We start from the raw sequence: 22215 nt of genomic DNA, 5'->3' as shown, positions 1-22215 counted from the left end.
TCCTTTGACATTCACAAAGGTATTCTTTTGGCATAGAAATGTATTGTAATACATATTTTGTTAGTAAAGCTGATAAAAGAAAAAATATCTTTCATTGACTATTATTGATGAGCAATTAAAAAAAACTGCAGCTTATCTCTAGCCTCACAGTAAATGTCTAGCTCCGCAAACCCCATCTTTCTTTGGTTATACTCACAACAACATCTTCAATGCTTTGCTTGCATTAATCAATTTCCTGCATGATTTGAGAACATTTTCTTGGACTGTTTATCTGGATCGATATGTGAAGGACATTGTGAATTTTATTATGGAGACATTCATTTAGAAATTGCTTGCTTTAAAAACATTTTTTTTTCAAGAACTGTCCTACTGAATCACAATAGGCTAAACCATTGCATATATAATTGTTTAGCGTAAAATGTCATTTCCATCAATGCTCTGTGCTATAAAAACTGAAAACGTGAATAAATATCCTATATGAGCCTGTTTGTGTTTTTTCGGTGCCCTGATACATGCATTACCTTATCTTTTGCAGGTTAGAGGCCCCCCAGCAGCAGGAGCATTCAAAGAACGACCTGCAAAGCCCACGGCTTTTCGCAAGTTTTATGAGCGAGGAGACTTTCCAATCGCCCTTGAGCACGATACGAAAGGAAACAAAATAGCCTGGAAGGTAAGTGAGAGCACAGCTGTGACTGCCAGCTGTGCTTATTGAAGTGACATCTTCTATTGCCAAACAAAGTTAGCTTATAAGTAAATAAACCTAAGTAATTCATTGGCGAATGAAAGTGTATGGTGGAAGCTGTTCATAAGCAAGCCCCCGGTGTCAGCCAGCCACCTTGGCTAACGATTAAATTATCTTCCATAAGAAAAGAAGATGACAGAGCCTCTTTGCCTTGGAGAATTATCTCATGCATCAATTCATCTTTATTTTTATGAGGACCTGGCAACCCTGGCTGTTTCAGGCAGTCCATCAAGTGATTGCACATTGCGAGCAGTAGCCATTTATCTCCCCCAAATTTCACCTTCCTGCAGGACACTTCCAAATGGAAGCTTTAATTACCTAAATGGATAGGTCAAAATTGGCTGCTCCCTAGGAAATGCAGAGCAGAATATAAACGAAGGCAGATTCTCATTCAGAGACGGTGCTTTTAGTCTGCAGCATATGTCAAGCAACGTAATCGCTGTCATACATGCCTCTGTTAGAGGCTGACCTCCACTGCTGAAATCATTACAGCTCCGACATTTCTCTGACAAAAGGTTAATTGGCTTCAAAATAAATGTATTGCCTAATGACTCCATTCCAATACGGCTGGATTTCTGTCTCCGAATGGCCCACTGATGTTATTTGTAAAAACTTGCCAATCTTTTTAACTCACTAGGGCAAGCTTTTAAATTTAATTTGAAAAACGAATCTTTTTCCTTCTTCAGCCATTTAATTACGTGTGTTCTCAGAAGCTTTTTCTTCCTCTTTTCTTTCGCATAGTCAAAAACATAAATTTCTAAGAGCCCAAATAAGTGAGAAATCATTATTTGAGCAGAGTACATTGAAGCAATCCTGAATCAAATAAGCATATTAAACTGAAACGCTTGTTACACAGTTTGTGCTGAGGATTTTTAATACAGACCCTACTTTAATTCAGTCACCTGCTGAGTGCGAAGACAAGCAAGGTCGTATATCTGTGTTTGGTTTCTAGAGTGATCAAACTGAACTGTTGAATGCAAATGACAGACAACTAATATTACATGTATTTCTATTACTCTGTGGCCTGTGCTCCTGTAAGGGAAAAAAGAGCATCAATTACAAATGTTGCTGTTCTCATAAAATGCATTTATTAAGACATCTCATATTTTATTTTAAATTCAGTAGGCAGTCTAGTGCATTCTTTTTGGAATTTTTTAGTTTTTTTTTTCATTTTTACTTAGTAAATGTAGCTAATCCTCTCCTAATATACAGTGGGTAAAATGAGTATTGAACACGTCACCATTTTTCTAGGTAAATATATTTCTAAAGATGCTATTGACATGAAATTCCTCCAAACATGGTATGTATTATGGCATCATAAGAGTTCAGTTTTGTTCTCATCTGACCAGACCATATTCCCCAGTATTTCACAGGCTTGTATAATTGTTGTGCAGCAAACTTTAAACAAGCTTCAGCATGTTGTTTCTTCAGCAGTGGAGTCTTGCGTGGTGAGCACGCATACAGGCCATTGCGGTTGAGTGCATTACTTATTGTTTTCTTTGAAACAATTGTACCTGTTAATTCCAGGTTTTCTGAAGCTCTCCACAAGTGGTTCTTGGCTCTTGGACAGCTCTTCTGATAATTCTTTTCACTCCTCTGTCAGAAATCTTGTGAGGAGCACCTGGTCATGGCCGGTTTATGGTGAAATTATGTTCTTTCCACTTCCGGATTATGGCCTCAACAGTGCTCATTGGAACATTCAGAAGTTTAGAAATCCTTCTGTAACCAATGCCATCAGTACGTTTTCCAACAATTAGGTTGTGAAGGTCTTGAGAGAGCTCTTTGCTTTTACATATTATGAGATGTTTCTTTTGTGACACCTTGGTAATGAGACACTTTTTTATAGGCCATCAGTTGAGACTGAACCAGCTGCTATTAACTTGCACTGACAAGGGGCAGGATTGCTTTCTGATTACTGATATATTTCAGCTGATGTCTTCCTTCGTGTGTTCAATACTTATTCCCTGTGTCCTTCCATTTTCTCACACATAACAATTTCTGAACTTATTTGTTTTGGTTTCTTTGTATGTATGGATTGCATGGGTTGTTACCGATATGTGCTAAAGCTCTCAAGTCAATAAGAAATATATTTACTTAGAAAAATGGTGACGTGTTCAATATTTATTTTACCCGCTGTGTATGTATGTATATGTGTATGTATGTATATATATATTATATAGTATCCCACAGAAGAGAGTACACCCCTCACATATCTTTTCATGTGACAACACTGAACAAATTACACTTTACTACAATGTAAAGTAGTGAGTGTTCAGCTTGTATAACAGTGTAAGTTTGTTGGAAAACTTTTGTCAATCAGCGGCTGCAGCCAGTCAGTTGCATACAATACAGTAAGTGCATTTTGACAGCACCATGTTCCATGCCCAATGTTCCATGTCAAAATACAATGTCCCAGTGACAGAATTCCTCCATCCACCTAGCCTGTGGATAAAGGAATCTGTTTCTTTTTTTTTCTTCATTCAGCAAAAAAAACCCCCCAAAAAACAATGTACTCATTTATGGTCAGCTTTTGGCAATTAAGCATTACTAGTATTATCTATTTCTATTGTTTGTTTAGCTGTTGTTTAAGTTTAAGCTTTCAGTCATATTCTATAATGTATTCAATAATATATGTACATTTTTATTTTATTTTACATGCACTATGAGCAACCAATCAAATATTAACTGCCTATTTATAGAGCAGCTTTGCTATTGGAGACATACTCCCTTTTCCTTTTATTAGAACATGTTACTGAAAGACCTATAAAGCCATTGTTTAAAATATTTATTCTCATTCATTTTCTTACACTTCTTGATATCTTGGCAGTGTCTTCTAAATATGTCTTCAAATTCTACCACAATTTATGGTTTTGAATATTCACACAATTAACTATACAGTATTTCTGAGACTAATTATTCCATCTATGCATATGTGACATTATTTGGAAATCGTGGTTTGTTGGTGGAAGTTTCAGACATGATTGGGAAATACTAGTCTAAAGAATAAACAGGGTCATGCCCGCAAAAAGGTGGGGTGAGATTGTACCTTGGGGGAAACTTCCCAGCATTAGCAGATAGATGAGAGCTTAAGGGGTACTTAATAGTAAATTTGAAGTACAATATCAATTGGTAAATAAAAATGTCATGCTGAAATTTTGGAAAGTTATAAGGTGATAGGATAAAGTGATATATTCCATTCTAAAATATATATTAAATAAAATATATATTTTTTGTATATTGGTATTAAATGACAGTGGCCTATGAGAGCCAGGACTCTTGCAGGTAGCTCTCCCTATTAAAAATGCTGGCTGTGGGTATGGCAATGCCATTATTATAATTCAGGCTTAAAGAAAAGTATGGACGTAAAAAAAAAACCTAACATTTATGCTGACCTAGATGGGTGCAGCATTGATTCAATGCTGCATGTGTCCGCTGACAGGTCTGCAGTGAGAAATGAGCAGTCAAACACTGCTGATCGCTCAGTTCTCTCCTCCACTCTGAGCAGAGAGCTGTGACTGTCAATCACTGGTTCTCTGCTCTGCTCCTCTAGCGCTCACTGGAACACTGGACTAGGGAGGGGAGGGAGCAACTTGCTTAGTCTTCCAGCGATTCAGCTGAGAGGCTTAGCCAGGCGCTGGTCCAGGCTAGTGGGTGGATCTTGACCATATGGTTGGGATCTTTTCAGATCCTGAACCAGTTCTGTGTCGTCAGCTGTCAGCACCTGTCGGAGTGCAGAACAAACTGCATTCCTGTCACCTACAGGAGAAGTATAGCTCAAATAGCTTTGGCTATGCTTCTCCTTTAAAACTTAAGCTACCCAACTTTCATTTATTTCCTTTTCCTTGCCTTTCTTGAATGAACCTGATAGTGTTTAGTAGAGTAAAGCCAGCCATACATAGATCAAAATTCATCTTGTTCAGATGGGAATGGCTGATTTTTGATCCATGTATGGGCACTGAGGTTGTACAGAAGTCGATCGGTAGTACAACTGCCCTGTTGGATTTTCCTCACCTAATCACGCTATAACGTGCAATGTTGATCTTTATATTCTGATGGTGGAGAAGTCTTCCCACTGTCAGAATACAATGTCGCAGCAGGGAAGGATTCTTGCATCCACCTCAATTGTGTGACTGGTTTTGCATAGCAATTATATGATCCCCCAGCCACTTACATGGCCACGTACCGGTAGTTCAAATCCACTGTGTCTGGTGGACACAGAGGTTACAGTGTGCATGTGCCAGTCAACATATATTTATGTTGCTGAGCCTAGCTGTGCTGCCATCCGCAGTAAAAGTACTGTGGGTGGGATGGTCAAAGGTTAAGGCAGGCCAAAGACTTCAAATGCTAGAGTGACACTAGAATAGATAACAATCTTGAAGGCTTAATGGGGGGGAGAGGTCACAACAAGGAGCAAGAATAATCTTGTCACAAGAGCAACAATAGTAGTCAGGGCCAATCAACTGTTTCTCCCAAGCAGCCTTTTGCAGGAACCCTGTTGTGTTTTTTCTCCTATAGGCAGCTTTATGTTTACCATTGAGTACAAATATAGGAAAACTGTTTTCTCAATTTAACTGTCAATTACTAAATGAAAATATAGCCACCCAACAAAAGGAGGGCACACTTTGATGCTGTTATCAGAAACTCTACATATCATGCTTTTAGCATATTATTTAGCATATTAACATCAATCGAATGTATTTACTTGAACATATATTGTATGCAATTAAGCTCTTTACTCAGTGGCTGATTAAACCTGTAAGCATAGCAGAGTTTTGACATTTAATCTTTCTTTTTTTATGTTTTTTTGTTCATGTCTGTCTTCGGCCTTCAGATTAACTAAATTGATAAATACAACTCTTAATCTTCCATCTGCTCATATTAGAGAACTCAATTTAAATATGATATGTTTACTTTGTAAATAAACGGCAATACAATATACAGCTAGGGGAATTGCAGAACACAGTCCATTAGAGCAGTATATCTAGAGAGGAACATTTTAGTACCAAGTGTATTTAGCAGTCTAAATACATTCTACTGAAGGGAAACATTTAAAGAATACTGCAGATAGTGATGTTTTCAATGAGGATGGATTTTTACACATGCATAAGGTGCTAAATTTTGTAACAAACCTCTCAAGCAAAGCTTTAGGAGTTCATTAAGCAACCTACATGGAGAGATGTACTGTAGCAGTGAGTAATGAAAAATGTTTTATACAGACATCTTAGATTTAGTCTAAACCCCTCCAGCAAAGTTGAAGGGATGATTATGCAGCTATTTTTCCAAATATCAAACCAAGCTGTATTTTCCATAATTGCTTGGAAGCATATTTCCCTTGATGTACCAATTGCATGAATAAAAACAGAAAACACAGTATGATGCTACAAAAACACTGCATTATGGAATATTTGTGAGTTTGTGACTGTCGACAGCAGGAAAATGAAGAAAATTATGTATTGAACAAGAGTTTTCTTTCTTTCTCTATCTTTCCTTTTTTTTTTAATCAATTAGGAATGTTAGTTTTTTAGCTAAGAAAAGATGTTTGTGTATATTTGTAAAACCTAGACATTTTAAACCTGTGTGGACAGAATCATGGGAGCTGCCATAGTCGACTTATTTTTAGGTGGCAAGCTTAGGTGTTTCAACCCTATTCGTAATGCATATCAGGTTTTCTGGAATTTTGCTTGCTGCATGCTTGTTTTAGGTCAGAGACTCACTAGGCAATAGAAAATGTCACCAGTAGCAGCTGCCATATTTCATCAGTTCAGGATACAGCTTACACTTGAAGAATAAATGAATCATTCAGCTTATATTGCATTTGCTTGCTTATTTTCTAAGCTGGAATTAGACAAGTGGAAAAAACAAGAGGTACGTCACTGGTAAAAGTATCACAACAAATTAATATAAATGGAAGACTAGGCCATTGGGTAACTAATATAGTCATGCTTCATTGCCATTGTTACAGCAGAGTTATGCAACTGGATTGTATTAATCTAGATCCTCTGCATAGTGGTCTTCTTATTTTCTTATGCAGCTAGAATCCACAGAGCTATAAAAGTCAGCTGCCTAGCAAAAACCATGCTAACCTCTTCCCGCCTGCCCCGGTGTTTCTTAAACTGGGCTATAATGGGGGCAGAAAGGTCTGCCTAATCATGTGACTACTGTGATTGACTGTCACAGTGGTCATGTGATCGGGAGCCAGTCCCACCAGTTCCTGATCATTAGTAGAGATTGTCTTTTACAGCTTGTTCTCAGCACAGAAACCAGCACCACCCATAGACATATACAGTATGTAAGTTCACCCTCTTGGCTGTTGCAGATTCATGGGCGGCAAGAGATTTAAAATGAAAGGGGAAATGCACCATGAAATGTCGACCGGCTTATTCAGTACTTTATGTACTAAAAGCAAGGCGCAGTAACTAAAATCATTGTACATTATAGTTTATGATTCATTGTTATTGGTAACTTTATATGTTACTGAGCCTTATGTCCTTGTAAAATTTAGATTGAATTTTTTTTTTTTTTGCATTATGGCAATGCAGATGTGATTTTTAACATGCATTAGCAAAACACATGGGTATGTGCATTATATTACATTTTTAACCATTTTGAATGGCACCCCATTAAAGTTGATGGTCTGTTGTATTCTAAGATATATCCAAACATATGGCCAAAACTGTGTACACAGGGTGAAGCCACACATCACACACACAGTGCTGATTGGAAGCTTTCTCAGTATATTCTATAATCGACAAAGACTTTTATGCAGTTAACCTCCCTAGCGGTCTGATTATGTCCATATTTCTGTGCTCAAAGCGGTACCTTTTTTTGCATGGAAATATGTATTTTTTTTATTGTAGGCCTGTAATTTTTAGGAATAACTCACTGAAATCTGTCCGAACAAGAGTCTAGTAAACATCCCGGGTATGTTAAAATTTGAAACACGAAATCATAAATTATAATTTAACAAATAATCATAAAAAATAATAATCTAATAATAATAAATGTAATTCAATAATATAATCAAACCAAAAACACTGAAAGTTGAAATATAGCGCCACGTTTGCACATCACTGAGCAAAGTCGCAAAATCGTTTTCAGTATCTGATGACGAATTTCCCCACGAATCATTATCACTCAATTCTGCAAGTAGTTCTAATTTACTATCGCTGTTCTCTAGCTGGTCTAAAACCGCTTTTGACCTAAAGAGACGCTTTTTGGACACCATGGACGTTTCTCAGTTTCTAGGCAGAAAGAACAGTAAAAATGCAGACAGGGCACAGGACAAAGCAGTAGGGACAAAATGTATGTGAAATGCTTTGATACAGTAATGTTTTACTATGTGATTTTAGTGAATTTAGTGAATGTCACTTTTTGTCATTTTCAAATTTCCCGCCGTTCCGTCCCCCGTACGTCCCGACGTCGCAGGGGACGGTAGCCAGATGACAGATGCCGGCATCCGCCGGAAGACATTACAGGGGACACTGCAGGAGGAACATCGCGGGAGTGCAGGACAAGGTAAGAGAAGAAGAGACCCGGAGCAGCGCCGCATGGTAAGCCCGGGTGTAGCTCAGTGTTACCGCTTGTGGTACTGTAGCTACACTCGGGAATACCGCCAGGGAGGCTACAAGATTCAGTTAGATCACGTATCAGTCAGCTGAGACAAAATACATCTTTATGCCTAGCAAGGTCACAGCTGGCTGATTGCCCAGAAGACTTCACTTGAAAAAGCAGCTGGACAAAGACTACTAATATTTTTCTAAATGATCCTGAGGTGTGTATACTTACTTTGTGAAGTGTGCTTGAATGCTGTATGTATTCACTATACCCTGTGACTAGGCTCTGCTGTCTACAGATTTCACAGAGCCTGTCTTCTGAGTTACAGAGGTGCTTTAAAGAGGAGTTTCAGGAGGCAGAGTCAATACAGGAATCAATGCATGCAGGCAGCAAGGTACTATGGAATTTGTAGCTCTTAGAAATAAAATGTAAACAGGAAAAAACTGCAAAGCATGCAGGGTATCCGAGAAGTTATGTAAAGTGATGACCAGATGAGAAGCAGAGCTCACAACATGAAAGCAGATATTTCATTTTCAAGTAAGCTTTTGGATTGGCAAACATAACTTTTTTTATTATTATTACAATGCTCATGTTATAAAATGTAAGCATATGCTGTGACCAGGGGCGGACTGACCATTTGGAAACTCGGGCACTGCCCAAGGGCCCAGGGTCTGTAGGGGGCCCCATGAGATGCCCCTGGTACCTTTTTCATAGGCTTTTTTGAGTTTGGGCAAGGACACAGGGGTCCCACGATCCCCTATTGCCCAGGGGCCCCATGAGTTGTCAGTCTGCCCCTGGCTGTGGCCATAGAACTGCTTTAACAACATGAGTATTAATAGCAAGCAAAGCTGTACAAATTTCAAAAGTTCCATAACCACTAATCCATCCAAGGTATGTTACCATAAAGGTACATTTACAATGATGATAAAGGTAATAACATACAAAATGAGCAATTTTAAGTGAATATAAAATATGAGGATTTGGATGTTTGCAGTATTTAGAAAAAAATCATTAAAATAAAACAAATCGGATACAATAAAAATGATTCCTGTTGTTTGTTTAAATAAATATCAGTGTAGATTGAATTAACAGGAATATAGCAATTGAGTAAATTATGGTAAACTGACATATACACAAGACATGCAGTGCAGAGATGAAGATCACCAAATATATGCAAAATAGGTATGAAAATGTATGTTTTTAGATAATGCATAAATACATAGTTTGAACAATGATGTGAGTGAAGGAAAATAAATTCTAATTTCCAGGAAAGCGGAATAGCCAATTGATAGTTCATGGAGAAGAAGTAAAAAAGCTAGCATAGCACAAAGGTGAACTGGAAATATGTAGTGGGGGTGCCAATTAAATAGCAGTAGATGAGGATGTGGAGTAAAGGAAAGTCAGGTTTGGCCATATAAACAAGGGAATCAAGGGAAAATGAAGATGTATGGTAGAGTGAACCCAAGTAAGCGAGGCATTCAATAATTGAGTAAATTGTGCCAGAAATAAAATGATAATGGACCAGAAGAACATGTACTATATTCCCTGGTGCTGAAGTAAGTCCTCATTTTCTGTTTAGGTAGGCAGAACTATATAAAAATAGATATGCAACAGCGGTTCCATATCTTCACGTGCATTGCAGATTACGGAGAATGGTCCTAAAGGATGCAGCCTGAAAGTTCTAGAATAGAACTTAAGACAATCACAATGTACTCTAGACGTGAAGAAGCCCCTATTGGGTGAACATGGACAACATTGGTTAGGATCAAGGCATGACAGCAAATTTCTAAATCACTATACAACAGCTGTAATTGTAGTACAATTGTGTGGCATGGTGTACAGTACTGGAGTGTATAGTGGGTTGCACTGTTGGTTGTATGGCATATCCAACAGATGACAATGCAGGGCACTTCCTCTATAAATGTTAAACTGCCTTGAGCATTTGCAGAACACCAGAACTAGATAGCTCATGCCCTCCCCCCAAAAAACTATCATTCAACTGTACCACTAGAATGGCATTCATCAATAGAAGGGGGCATCAGTCCAACTGCAACAATATATTACAACTTTAATCTGGTACACAAGGGGGTTGAACTATTAAAACTGGAGTATGTAAAATCTTGTGCAGCTCTGCATAGTAATGTATGAGCTTCCAGGTTTTATTGTCAAAGATTAATTGAACAAGCTAAAGTTAAAAGCTAATTGACTATCATGCAGACCTGCACCAGATTTTGCACTCTCCAGTTTTGGTAAATGAACTACATGATCATTTGGTGTCTGTCAGATATGAAACAATCTAATTGTGTTTATGCGTATACTTGTAGGAAAATCATATTTTAATTAAATTGTGAATTGTCTGTAAATGCAATTACTTGTACTGTATTTACTTTTTAAACTTTGTCAACACTAGAGTCTTCCCTTCTGTGTCTTCTCACTGTTTAGGCTTGTTTTGCCTTCATTATCAGACCCTAAAATGAGTGGTTTGCATATATTTCTTTGAGTAATGACTGATTTCGATCTTCTTGCAGTCCAGGAAACTCTGCAGGTGCCTACAGTACTATTGTTTGAAAGCACTGATTTTTCAAAGCTCACACGGTCTTCTTCTCACAAGCATAGGCAACCACATGGATAACCATAGCTTGGAGTGTACAATCCTTTTTTGCTTCTTTGTGAGTCTCTGTTTAAAAAAGACCCTGCTTAAGGTGTCTGTCACTAAACAAAAAATGTGTGTGGCTAGGCTGTGATGGAAGCAGCCATTCTCTGATTCACATGCCACATTGTAGTTGGGAGCTGTGAAGCTGAACCTGTGAAACTGTAAGCTCTAACCAGCAGGGTCCTCCTGTACTGAATCATATTTTAGCTGTACTTTCTCCATCCATTTTGTAAAGCACTGCACAAACACTTGGCCCTGTATAAATCTTGTATAATAATAATAATAATAATAATAATCCTATTTCCTGAGCAATTTCCTTGGAACTAGTTTGTCAATTTACTATTAGCCCTGTTTATATAATTTCATACAGTGACTAAGTCAGAAGGATAAGACTTTACAGTCTATTGTTACCAAATGAGTGAACAATTGTCCAGTAGTGTGTGTAAGGGCCTTAACAGCTTTTATTCCAAAACATTCTCTTATTTTTCAATATCAGATTTAGCTCAGGCAGCTAAATGCAATGTTAAAATACATGTGTGTGAACTGTCTTACCTTCCCAAAGATTTGTAATTCTGTTCAGACAGTGTTCTAGTCAATACACCCCTTCCAGACACTGTGCTAATCCTGACCATTTGTTTCTCCACTATAGTCTGAGTAAACCGGCTTATTCGAGGCTAGCTAGTCAAGAGACATCAGTTAACTGTCCAGGAAATCTGTGTGCTCTCTCCCTCGATCAATCAACTCTATTTACTGGATTCATAGCGCCATCTAAATGCAGATTTACAAGGGATTACAAATGGCTACCAACAAAGCTCACCAAGGCAATATTTGATAATATATTTATTTTTTATGAATACATACTGTACTGTAAGAGCAATACATGGGGTTCTTATATGTCTGCATACATTTTAACTTTAAGTACTTTGGTATAATGTATTTGGTATACTTACATTAATTATGTCTTTTAGCAACTATAAAACTGGTAGTGTTGTCCCTGATTTAACACATAAAACCTCTGCATATTTTTGCATATTTTACATTAGGAATCATAGGGATAATGCTTTATTTGGGTTTTTGCCTTCCTATGGATCAACTATGGGTATAGGATTGTGTATTTATGTTTTTTTTCCTTGGTTAAATTAGATGGGCTTGTGTCTTTTGTCAACCCGACTAACTATGTATTCAGTATTTGTGCATTTATGTATGTGTATGCATATATGTATGTGTATTGTCTTTTTTCTTACATATTACAATATCTTGGAGAGATGAGCTATTTATTATATGTTCTATTGTGTTTGCCCATTTTACTATGCCTGCATGATAGTTTTTGTCAATGGAATGAAAATGTATCCTATAGAGAAGATATATCAGTACTGTAGCCTTTTCTACAGCTACCTTCATATGAATATCCAGATACATTTCCATACTATTGTAAAAGAAAGCTGCAAAAGACAATGAGAGGCTTACCACCTCCTATACTGTGAAGCTGACACAATAGAATTGCAAATTTCCCTGTCATCAATTAATAGCTATGGCTTATCACAAATTTTTTGAAATCTTGAATAGTGCAGCATGTAATTTATTGCCTCCTTTTTTGGATCCAGACACAATTAAAGATGTCTTTTTCTTTTGATGTAAATTGCAAACTCTCAGAAATATACAGAATGAAAATGCAGTCATATATTAGAAATAACTTTAATTTAAATTTGCTAAATGACCTCCGAAAGCTAGATGAAAGATGTTCTGCTGAATGGGCTGACGCGCCCTGCCTGTATAATTTATGTGGGAAATCGGTGCGAATGGTTCACTTTTATGGAGAAGTGCTGCTTGTATCAGGCCTGCAGAAACCATTTTCTCCCAAGCTTCCATCTGTTCTTCAAACCAGGGCATATGCCATCTCATCGAGCTTGAAAGTCAACTGATTTATAACTCCTGAAAAGTGCATAGATTGAAAAGAAAGGTCGACTGCCGTTATATGACAGTGATTTGTTAGGCACTTGGATAAAGACAATTCACATTACTATGAACCCGAGGGGAAACTAGCAATGCTGTAAGCTTCAAAACTCACTGGATTGACAACAAGGAAAAAATAGCATGGGCTTTTATTTTTAAATCTATTGTTAAATGTTTTCCTTTTACAGTATGGGGTTAAGGGTGGGATGTAGAGCAACAAAGCTACAATTATATTGTTATCAATTTGTTTCAGGAAGGAGAGGTTTTTTTTTCCAAGGCTAAAAAGGTTACCAACCGAAAGTGTCAGAGCTTGTTACACTTTAATCTTTTAACGGTAAGCTGAAACATCAGTCTTAAAAGTGTTGCTTGTTGCTTGTCAGAAAGTTCCGTTCAACATCACAAACAGAGCTCCAATGAGTTTTTTCTGTAGCTGCCCTGAAGGTGAATCCACCATCCTGGTCCAATTAGTCATTTAATGAACGTTTGATGCTCGGTTCCATCACTTACATTTCTCTCTCCTCCTCCTCCCACCCCCGATATCACTTCAGGACTAGAAGGCAATGAAACCTTTGGTAGGTGGCAAACCAAATCAAACTGACAACATGACCATATAAAAATCAATGCACATCTTGATGTTTTCATTTGTAGCTGTGATTTCTTCAACATATCTGCAAACTGTAAAACAAAGGATATTTTTTAGCTCAGTTAATTTATGAAATCAAAATGATTTATTAAAAAAATAGCAAATGTGAATATTAAACATGTTAGGAAAATAATAAAAAAAATTAGATACCAGTAAACAATTTAATTACCCCACAGTTTTGTGACAGAAATACACACTATCCCAGTGTGTATGACCTATATTGTATCCTGGGTTGGCTATATTAATATTATTATTATTCAGGATTTTTAATAGCACCAATGGTTTGCAGCACTTTACAATTATCTATACTGTGTTTGCTATAAAAGAGAGGGGATTGATATACACAGCTTTTGGAATCTACAGGGCAATGTCTGTGAAGACTGGAGAAAAAAAAGATGTCTGACTTGCCCTTGCCAATCACTGATGTGTTAGATTTCATGATTAGTTCACCATATGATGAAATCCTCATAGACTGCTGGACAGACTCTTTATTCTCAGTATTTATTTACAGTGCTGTTTTCATCATGCGTTCTCAGTAGTTGGTATATCCTTCTTAGATTTGATTGCCCTTTTCCTGTTAAAGTGTCCTCTCCTCTACAAGACTGAGTGATGTCAGAAGCTTCCTTATGCTTTAAGCTTTATAAACACTAGTAGCATGTGTAAGCTGGTTAATGCAATTTTTTTTTTTTTTTTAGGTTTGTTTTTTAACCTCAGCTTTTAAGGATTTTTTTACTCGTTTATTTACTTTTACATACATTTACGTAATCTACAGTGAACCTTTCAGTAAGTGTACAAGTATCCATATACAGTACAAGACAAGTATGAATTTTCATATACCTTAACATTGCACTTACTTAAAGTGATATTTAAAAGCAATAAAATAAACTAACAAACATGTTTTTGCAAAGATCAGCCCCAATCCTCTTCTCCTCGGTTCCCTGCCAGCACTCCTGGCCCCTGCCTCCTCCCGAGTGACCCCAAAGCAAGCAGCTTACTCAGCGTATCCATTCCCCCACAGAGCCCCACAGGTTTTATGACATTTTAGGGGACTGTTCACAATGCCTGCACATTAAACTGTAATAAATTTGCGTGCTGGCAGCTGTCAGTTTTGGCTGCAGTGAGCCAGTGGTAGGGGGAGTTGTGTGATGTGCATTTCAGCACTGCTGTGCGGTGACATGTTGTCCAATCCTGTACGCTGCAATCAAATGCAGTATGTCTGCATTTTATCATAGCTCAGTGACCCACACCTCTGTGCTGCACTAAAGTGTGAACAGGGAATATAGGAATTAATTGGTTTCTATGTGCTCTAGCAGTGACTGGCGTTCTAAGGCAGAAAAATGCCACCCATCGCACTGTGTGAATGGGCCCTGATTGTTATTATCATTTGCTTCTGTGCTTATAAACAAACACATGAACACCATGTCATTGCACGGTGATCACATTATCAGGAACCATGATCATTGGCTCCCAATCATTAAAGAAGATGTAAACAGAATTGTACAGCGCTAAAATAGCTAAATTCAATAAAAAGGTACAAATGAATAAATATCTTAAGTATTAAAAGGGTAAAAACATGAATGTTCATAAAGGGACTAAGGGTGCTCATGAAAATCCTGCTTTCTCCTTAATTTGGTGCTTGTGCTATCAGGTATAGAAGAAATGTGCACTCACCGGAATGCTCCCTCTCTGGAGACTGGATACTGGGTTGTCATCCACATTCAAAGATGGCCGCCGGAGCTCCACGTTGCTTCGGCAGTGTGACGTCACGGCGTTATTGGCTCCTCGCGCGTTTCATGCACCCGCACTTCGTCTAAGGGGAACACCAGGGTGCACGAAATGCATAAGGAGGAGCCAATAATGCCATGACGCCACACCGCCGGAGCAACGTGGAGCTCCGGCGGCCATCTTTGAATGTGGACGACAAAACAGTATCCAGTCTCCAGAGAGGGAGCCTCCTGTACACCTTGTGAGCTGCACCCATCCATCCCTTAAAGGGAACTCTGGTACTCTCCTGATCATCATTTAAAGCCCTAGGATCCATGCACCCTGTGAATGATTCAGTCCCATTCCTGTCCTATCTCAGTGACCTTTGATGACATCAGGATTTATTATACAAACGCGCATTTTATTATGCGTTCCGGTGAGTGCGCATTTCTTCTATACCTGAATGCACAAGCACCGAATTAAGGAGAATGCAGGATTCCCCTGAGCACCCTTAGTCACTTTATGAACATTCTCATGTTTTTACCCTTTTAATACTTAAGATATTTATTCATTTGTACCTTTTTATTGAATTTAGCTATTTTAGTGCTGCACAATTCTGTTTACATTATTCATTTGAGGTTTCTTTGGTTACCTTGGTGCACAGCGGCTGATCTTTTATATGTGCGCTTGCTTATATCCACTACTTATGTCCTATTAAAGAAGATGTGAAGCTGTCTGTGACAGCTGAGTTCACTTAGCTATAAAGAAAAATGTAGACCAATGTTCCTTTTGCATGAGGCACCTTGCAGAGGAACTTATATCTTCAGACTGTAGATAGGAAGGGGTTAAACAGGGGTAAAAATTGGCTTGCTTAGACTAAGGCTGGCCATACATTATACAATTATCTGCAGATTTTTGGTTTAGATTTACCAAAAACCATATAATAGGAGGACAAACCTAAACAACACTTTCAGTTGTATCCAATTAGGCAGGCCCTTGCACTACATAGTTGAAGGTAAATCTAAAGGAAATTGGGCAGAAAATCTGCAGATAATTGTATAATGTATGGCCAGCCTAAGTCTAGGTTCACATCTGAGCAGGTGCAGAAAGGCGTGTAATTTTACACCTGCACCTGCACAATGCACTGCTGCTTAAAAGATGCATGGATCCTAATGGCACCCCACATTCTGGGCACTGCACTATTCCCCCACCCGGAAATGCAAATCACGTATATATACATGATTTTGTGCAACCGTGCAACCCTGTAGCAGTACATCTTCTATAGGATGGCGGGAAAGTGGTTAACTGAACAAGCTGAAATTAGAAGCTGATTGGCTACCATGCATAGCTACACCAGATTCTGAGTGCTTAAGTTTTAGTAAATCTCCTCCTAAGTGTCAAGGCTTATTAACTTTCCAGCCATGGTGACTGATGGTAGCTACGAACATTGTTTTAGTTCCAAAAGAGATCTGTAGGTGGGAGTTGGAGAATGAGTTAGTCAGAACGCAAAAGCTGAAGCATATGAGATTTTACTATATGGATTTCACTTGCATAGGAATAATTTGAGGGGTTTTTTTTTAACAAATTAAGGACCATGTGCCATTATGTCATAAATTAATTCAAATTTCTTTGTAGGTTTCTTTTTATATATGTAGTAATGCACCTTTGTTTGTGACAATACACGGCAGAGGTGCAGTTTTGCAGTATTGCTGTAAGTTGTTCACTTTATTTTATGTCTTCTATTGTAACCTAGATTTTAACCTTTTGATAGCAGCGAAGAAACTAGCATAACTGTAATTGTATATTTTCACTTTCTAACAGAAGTACTATTTTTAATAAACCACTTTACACAGCAGTGTAACTTTAGGTTCAAGGTCAAGAAAGAGTCTTAGAAAATACAGTTGTGATTCTCAGTCAACTACCAAAAAGAAGAGTTTACTAAATGCAGGAAGCAGCTATAAACATTTCATACATAAACCGCTGAAGACACTAAACTGATTTGTGTTTTGTGTTATAAAATGAATTGCTGCAGTAGGTATTCTAACAAATTTGTCACATTAATGGCCACAAAGAAAGAACTAGAGACAACTCTTCTGTAATGTTCAAAGTATATTGCATGGTAAAAGAAGAGCTACACAGATGCTGTACTAAAAATATAAACTGAACAAAGCCTTGCAGAGTCATAAAGGAAACAAGATGTGCTTAGGGGGAAATAAAAACACTTCAGTAAGATTTGACCTCAGCTGACACTAAAGGACTTAGAGATACTAAAATAAGCTATAACGGTATTGGAAAGTTAGCCGGAACAGTGGGGTAAATTTGAAGGCCACTACCACTTTTAACAAGATTATGTTAAATAGACCTTAAAAAACAATGGGATATTTTTGGAAATATTTTGGTTCTGTTTTCTTTTCAACTAAATGCTATAAATGAAAAGAAAAGATAATCTTTAGTAAAATCATAATTAACCACTAAACCAAATGATGAATAAATATGCCTTGTGTTATGCTGCTGATGGCATATATATATATATATATATATATATATATATATATATATATATATATATATATATATATAAATGCTCCTTCACACTTTACATAAATCAACCAACATAAATAAATATTATGTATACATTATTAGTAGTAAATATTTCTTACATGTTAATAAAATAAAAAAAGTGCACATACAACATTAGTCCATCCAAATGCCTTCAAATGGCACCACTTTGTTTGATGATACCAATAAGTGTACTTTCAAGTGTCTCTCTAAAGTATCAACACAAAGTGAACTGATCCCACAATCCCGGTACTGTAAACAGGGACCTCTTCACACTGTGTGTATCACCAAGGTGATTATAGGTGTGCTCTCACCTTGTCCCTTGACCCATAAATCAATATAGGTCAAAAGAGCGTTGTCCCCACACTGGGGATAGTGAAAATGCCTCCTCAGATCTGTCAGTCAACTCTCCAGCCAAATCACATTTCCAGAGTCACTACAGCTTTGAATTCTCCTCTGTACCTCTCCATATCTCTGCAGATTTAGCTCAGAGAAAATGAATATGCCACCATAGTATAGTTTTAAAATTAACCAGTAAAGTTTATTAAAATTGCACTCACATTTTATACAAGAAAAAATGCATTGAAATGTGTATAACCTTAAGACAAACAGCTCTCCCGCCGTACTTCCGATCCTTTGGTCTCAGCGTCACCTTGTTCCAACCCTCGGATATTGTCCCCTGGTGATGTCATGTGATTAGTGATGATACAATATTTTTTACACAAGCAGCACAACACAAGGCACTTTAGTAAAATATGTTTTCATTTCTTTATGTTTGACAGTAATGGTCTTTACTCCATTGGTGGAATTTAATTAACAGCAGAGTAAAAAGGTTGCCCTATCACAAGGGAATTTTTTGGATGTTATTATTAATAGTATTTCAGGTACTTATATAGCACCATTAATTTACACAGCATTTTACATATATATTGTCCATTCACATCAGTCCCTGCCCTCAAGGATGTTTGACACAGTTGCCATATTAAAGACCATGGCTAAATTAAAGCGGTGAAAAAAAAACTCCTGCACCTACTATGTACTAAAAATAAAATATACGTGTTTATTGGTGACTGCCACTACATGTGCTGTTGCTAACATCAATTGTGTTCCCACAATGCAATATAAATATTAGTAGTGTGTAATGTAGTGCTGCTGGCAGGAAATTGTAAATGATGAAAGCATAAAACATCAATCCATCAAATGCTAAACAACCATAGTGAATAAACTGATAACAAAGTGCTTGTCAATAAAATATATAAATAAATATAAATCTATAAAGAATATATAAATAAATATATAAAGTTCATTCAATTCCAGAAATTGCGTTATCCGACACCATATAATATAAATCCGTGCTTCACGTGAATTTAATACATTATAGTGCCACCTTAGTGCTCTCAGAACTCTCACCTCCAATGCGTATTGTACTGTGTGTTTATTAAAATATCTCCATTGTTGGTGTCTATCTTCTCCAACCACTAGGGACTGTCCACTCCTCCTCTCCTTTAGTAGATGTTAGGGTAGCTTTAAGGTTTCCACTGTTTAGGGTGGTAATAGTTACCAAATGAAAATACACCTCATACAGTGTAATAAGTAGATAAAACTTCCGACATTTATTAAAATATTGCACTTACATTCAGGATCACAGCATGTATTTCCTTATTCCTAAGTCATCTGCCTCCTCTTACACTAATAGTAACTAAATCAAAGCAGTATTAAACCCAAAAACAGCAAGATATGCTTAGGGGGAAATAAAAACACTTCAGTAAGATTTGATCTCGGCTGACACTAAGGGGTTTATTTACTAAAGCTGGAGAGTCCAAAATCAGACTCCCTTCTGCATAGAAACCAATCAGCTTCTAACCTCAGCTTGTTCAATGAAGCTTTGGCAATGAAACCTGGAAGCTGATTGGTTTCTATGCAGAAGGGAGTCTGATTTTGGACTCTCCAGCTTTAGTAAATAAACCCCTAAAGGACTTAGAGATAGTAAATAAGCTAAACCAGCATTGGAAAGTTAGCCCTAACGGTGGGGTAAATTTGAGGGTCAATGACACTTTTTTCAAGATTGTTTTAAATGGAGCTTTACAAACAAAGTGATATTTTTGGTTAATACGAGGGGCGTTCAGGTAAACTCAAGTCGGGACATTTAATTTTACATGTAATAGAAGGGATGCTAGCGTGGTGGTACTACACGCAGTAATTGGCAAATGTGTCCTATTACTGATAGGCGAGCCAGTCCAGAGACCGTTAATCAAAATGGCAGACAACAGTGTTAGTGCGTGCATGGAACAGTGTGTGATGATTTAGTTTCTTGTGAATGAAGGAGTAAAACCCGTGGATATCTACAGAAGACTTCACCCTCAGTACGGTGATGAGGCGCTCAGCTGTGGTAAGACATTGGAATGATGTGAACATTTCAAAGATGGCTGTACGTCTGTCAGTGACAGTCCTGGCAGTGGTGGTTCCCAGTCCACAGCAGTCATCTCTGTGAACATTCAGTGCATGGAACGCCTGATCGTGGATAATCGATGCATAACCTGTCGTGAAATTGCACAAAAGACAAATCTTTCTGTCGGAACGGTGAACACAATCATTCATGAATATTTGCATTTTCGAAACGTTAGCACAAGTTGGGTACCAAGACAGCTTTCCTCCTTTGACCACTACAGAAGAGTTGAAGACTGCACTATGGCCTGGTTTAATCACTAAGGGCATCCTATTTCTTCAGGACAACACAAGAGCTCATACTGCTCACCGCACATTACAGCAACTCGGCTGGGAGGTATTGCCACATCCCCCTTACAGCTCTGACTTTGAGTGATTTCTTCCCGTTTCAACACCTAAAAGAGTTACTCAGAGGTCAGCCTTTCAGCACTGATAACAAACTGAAGCTGGCTGTCCTAGAATGGTTCAGATGTACTGACAAATCTTTCTATGCCAACGCTTTCCAGGCATTAGTTAAATGCAAGGATAAGTGTAAAAATATAGCATAGGAGTGTGTTGAAAAATAAATGCAGTTTTCACTCCTTGAAATTTGTTCTTTTAGTATATAAACTCAGAATTCCCAGTTTGACTTAAAGGCCCCTTATATTTTGGGTCTGTGTTTTTTTTTTTTCAATAAATAAATGAAAAGATATTTTTGCCAAAGATTATGCTTTTTGTATTTATTTATGTTTAACAGCAATGGACTTTAGTCCACTGGTGGAATTTAAACAGCAGAGTAAGGGTTTCTTATCATAAAAAGATTTTTTGAGAGGAGCCTAAGCATGGTGGCGGCGGAGGGCTCGATGTAGGAGCTCTCCGATAAGCTCCTCTACCTGCCTCCCCAGTGTCCCTCAACAGAGAATGAGAGCCGTGCCGAGACCTACCTGAGTGCCGGGGGAGTCTGCAAGGGGCGGAGGCCCTGGGCAGCGAAGGAAGGAGAGCGGGAGACAGGCCTGCCTGAAGTCCGGTGGTTCAGAGAGCCGGGTTGCCGGGAGATGGGAGGGCGGAGTGACCACGTGTCTGGCCGCAAGGGAGTACTGGGAGCGGAGGAAGCCGTCCAGCCGGCGTGCCGAGAAGAGAGGAGGGAGGCTTACTGCTCCCGGCTTTTTGCTTTCTGCACCCTGCTCCCTGGTTTGCTTGCTGGGCGTGCATAGTGGTGAGGACCTGGACACTGGCTTTCGGTTGGAAGACCCCTATGGAAATAGGAGAAACAGCCTTGTGGAGTCCCCCCCAGAAAAAGAACTGCATAGAGGAACTGGATTCCTGAAGCCCCCACCTGCCTTGCAGCAAGGGACGAAAGATGTGGGTGAGTGAGACTGAATGGAACTTTTGTATACCAAATGTCACATTGTGCTGTGAAGGAGAGCAGGGGGTGAGGGAGAGATGAGGGGGAGTCCCAGGGGCTTTGGAAATGAAAGAAAAGGAAGAAAAGGAAGAGAAGAAGAGTAAGCAACTTAAAAGAGGAGGAAGAGTGGTCACCAGCTGGGCTAAATTGGGACTTTCTCTTTTTTGTGTGAAATATATATCTCTATAAGAGAGTATAGAGGAGAATAAGGCCCATAGAAGCAATGAAGAACAAAAGTAGTAAAGGAAGTGGGCCTAAAGGGTCCCAAATGGGAATGATTAAACAATATACATCCCAGGGAAAAGTGATTCCAGAAAGATCCCAAGGCATAAACGGAAGGGGTGAAGGGGATATCAGTCTGGAAAGCAGCCCTAGACTATCGTTGGGTCTAAATGTTAGCAGTCAACAAACAATAGGAAATTTGGAGATGAGAGAGAGAGAAAGCGAATTACAAGTACCGAATAAAAAAGAAATGGCAGAGATGTTTAAAGAACTAGAGAAGATATAAAGCAAGAAATGGCAACTATCCGAAATGATTTGGGGCAGGTGTTGGTGAGAGTGGAAGAAACGGAGGAGAA

The 22215-nt window shown here is 38.2% G+C and overlaps 1 protein-coding gene and 1 long non-coding RNA gene across 3 annotated transcripts in view; one reads left to right on the top strand and one right to left on the bottom strand.

Annotated features, from left to right (window-relative positions):
• The window catches only part of PACRG (parkin coregulated), an 816916-nt gene that overhangs the window by 221236 nt on the left and 573465 nt on the right, over positions 1 to 22215 (top strand). For both annotated transcript variants that reach the window (XM_089668604.1, XM_089668605.1), the window contains exon 2: positions 536 to 670. In XM_089668604.1, coding sequence (XP_089524730.1) covers positions 536 to 670 — 135 coding nt within the window. The remainder of the gene's footprint in view (positions 1 to 535; positions 671 to 22215) is intronic.
• The window catches only part of LOC149469808 (uncharacterized), a 162357-nt gene continuing 153347 nt past the window's right edge, over positions 13206 to 22215 (bottom strand). The window contains exon 2 of the long non-coding RNA XR_016311504.1: positions 13206 to 13577. This is a non-coding gene — a long non-coding RNA (uncharacterized LOC149469808). The remainder of the gene's footprint in view (positions 13578 to 22215) is intronic.

This window comes from Staurois parvus, unplaced genomic scaffold (assembly GCF_062004578.1).
Source record: "Staurois parvus isolate SC_StPar_1 unplaced genomic scaffold, SC_StPar_1.0 ptg000059l, whole genome shotgun sequence".
In the NCBI taxonomy this organism is placed as follows: Eukaryota; Metazoa; Chordata; class Amphibia; order Anura; family Ranidae; genus Staurois; species Staurois parvus.
Note: the sequence above shows the minus strand (reverse complement) of the source record. Positions and strands in the feature narration are given on the sequence as shown.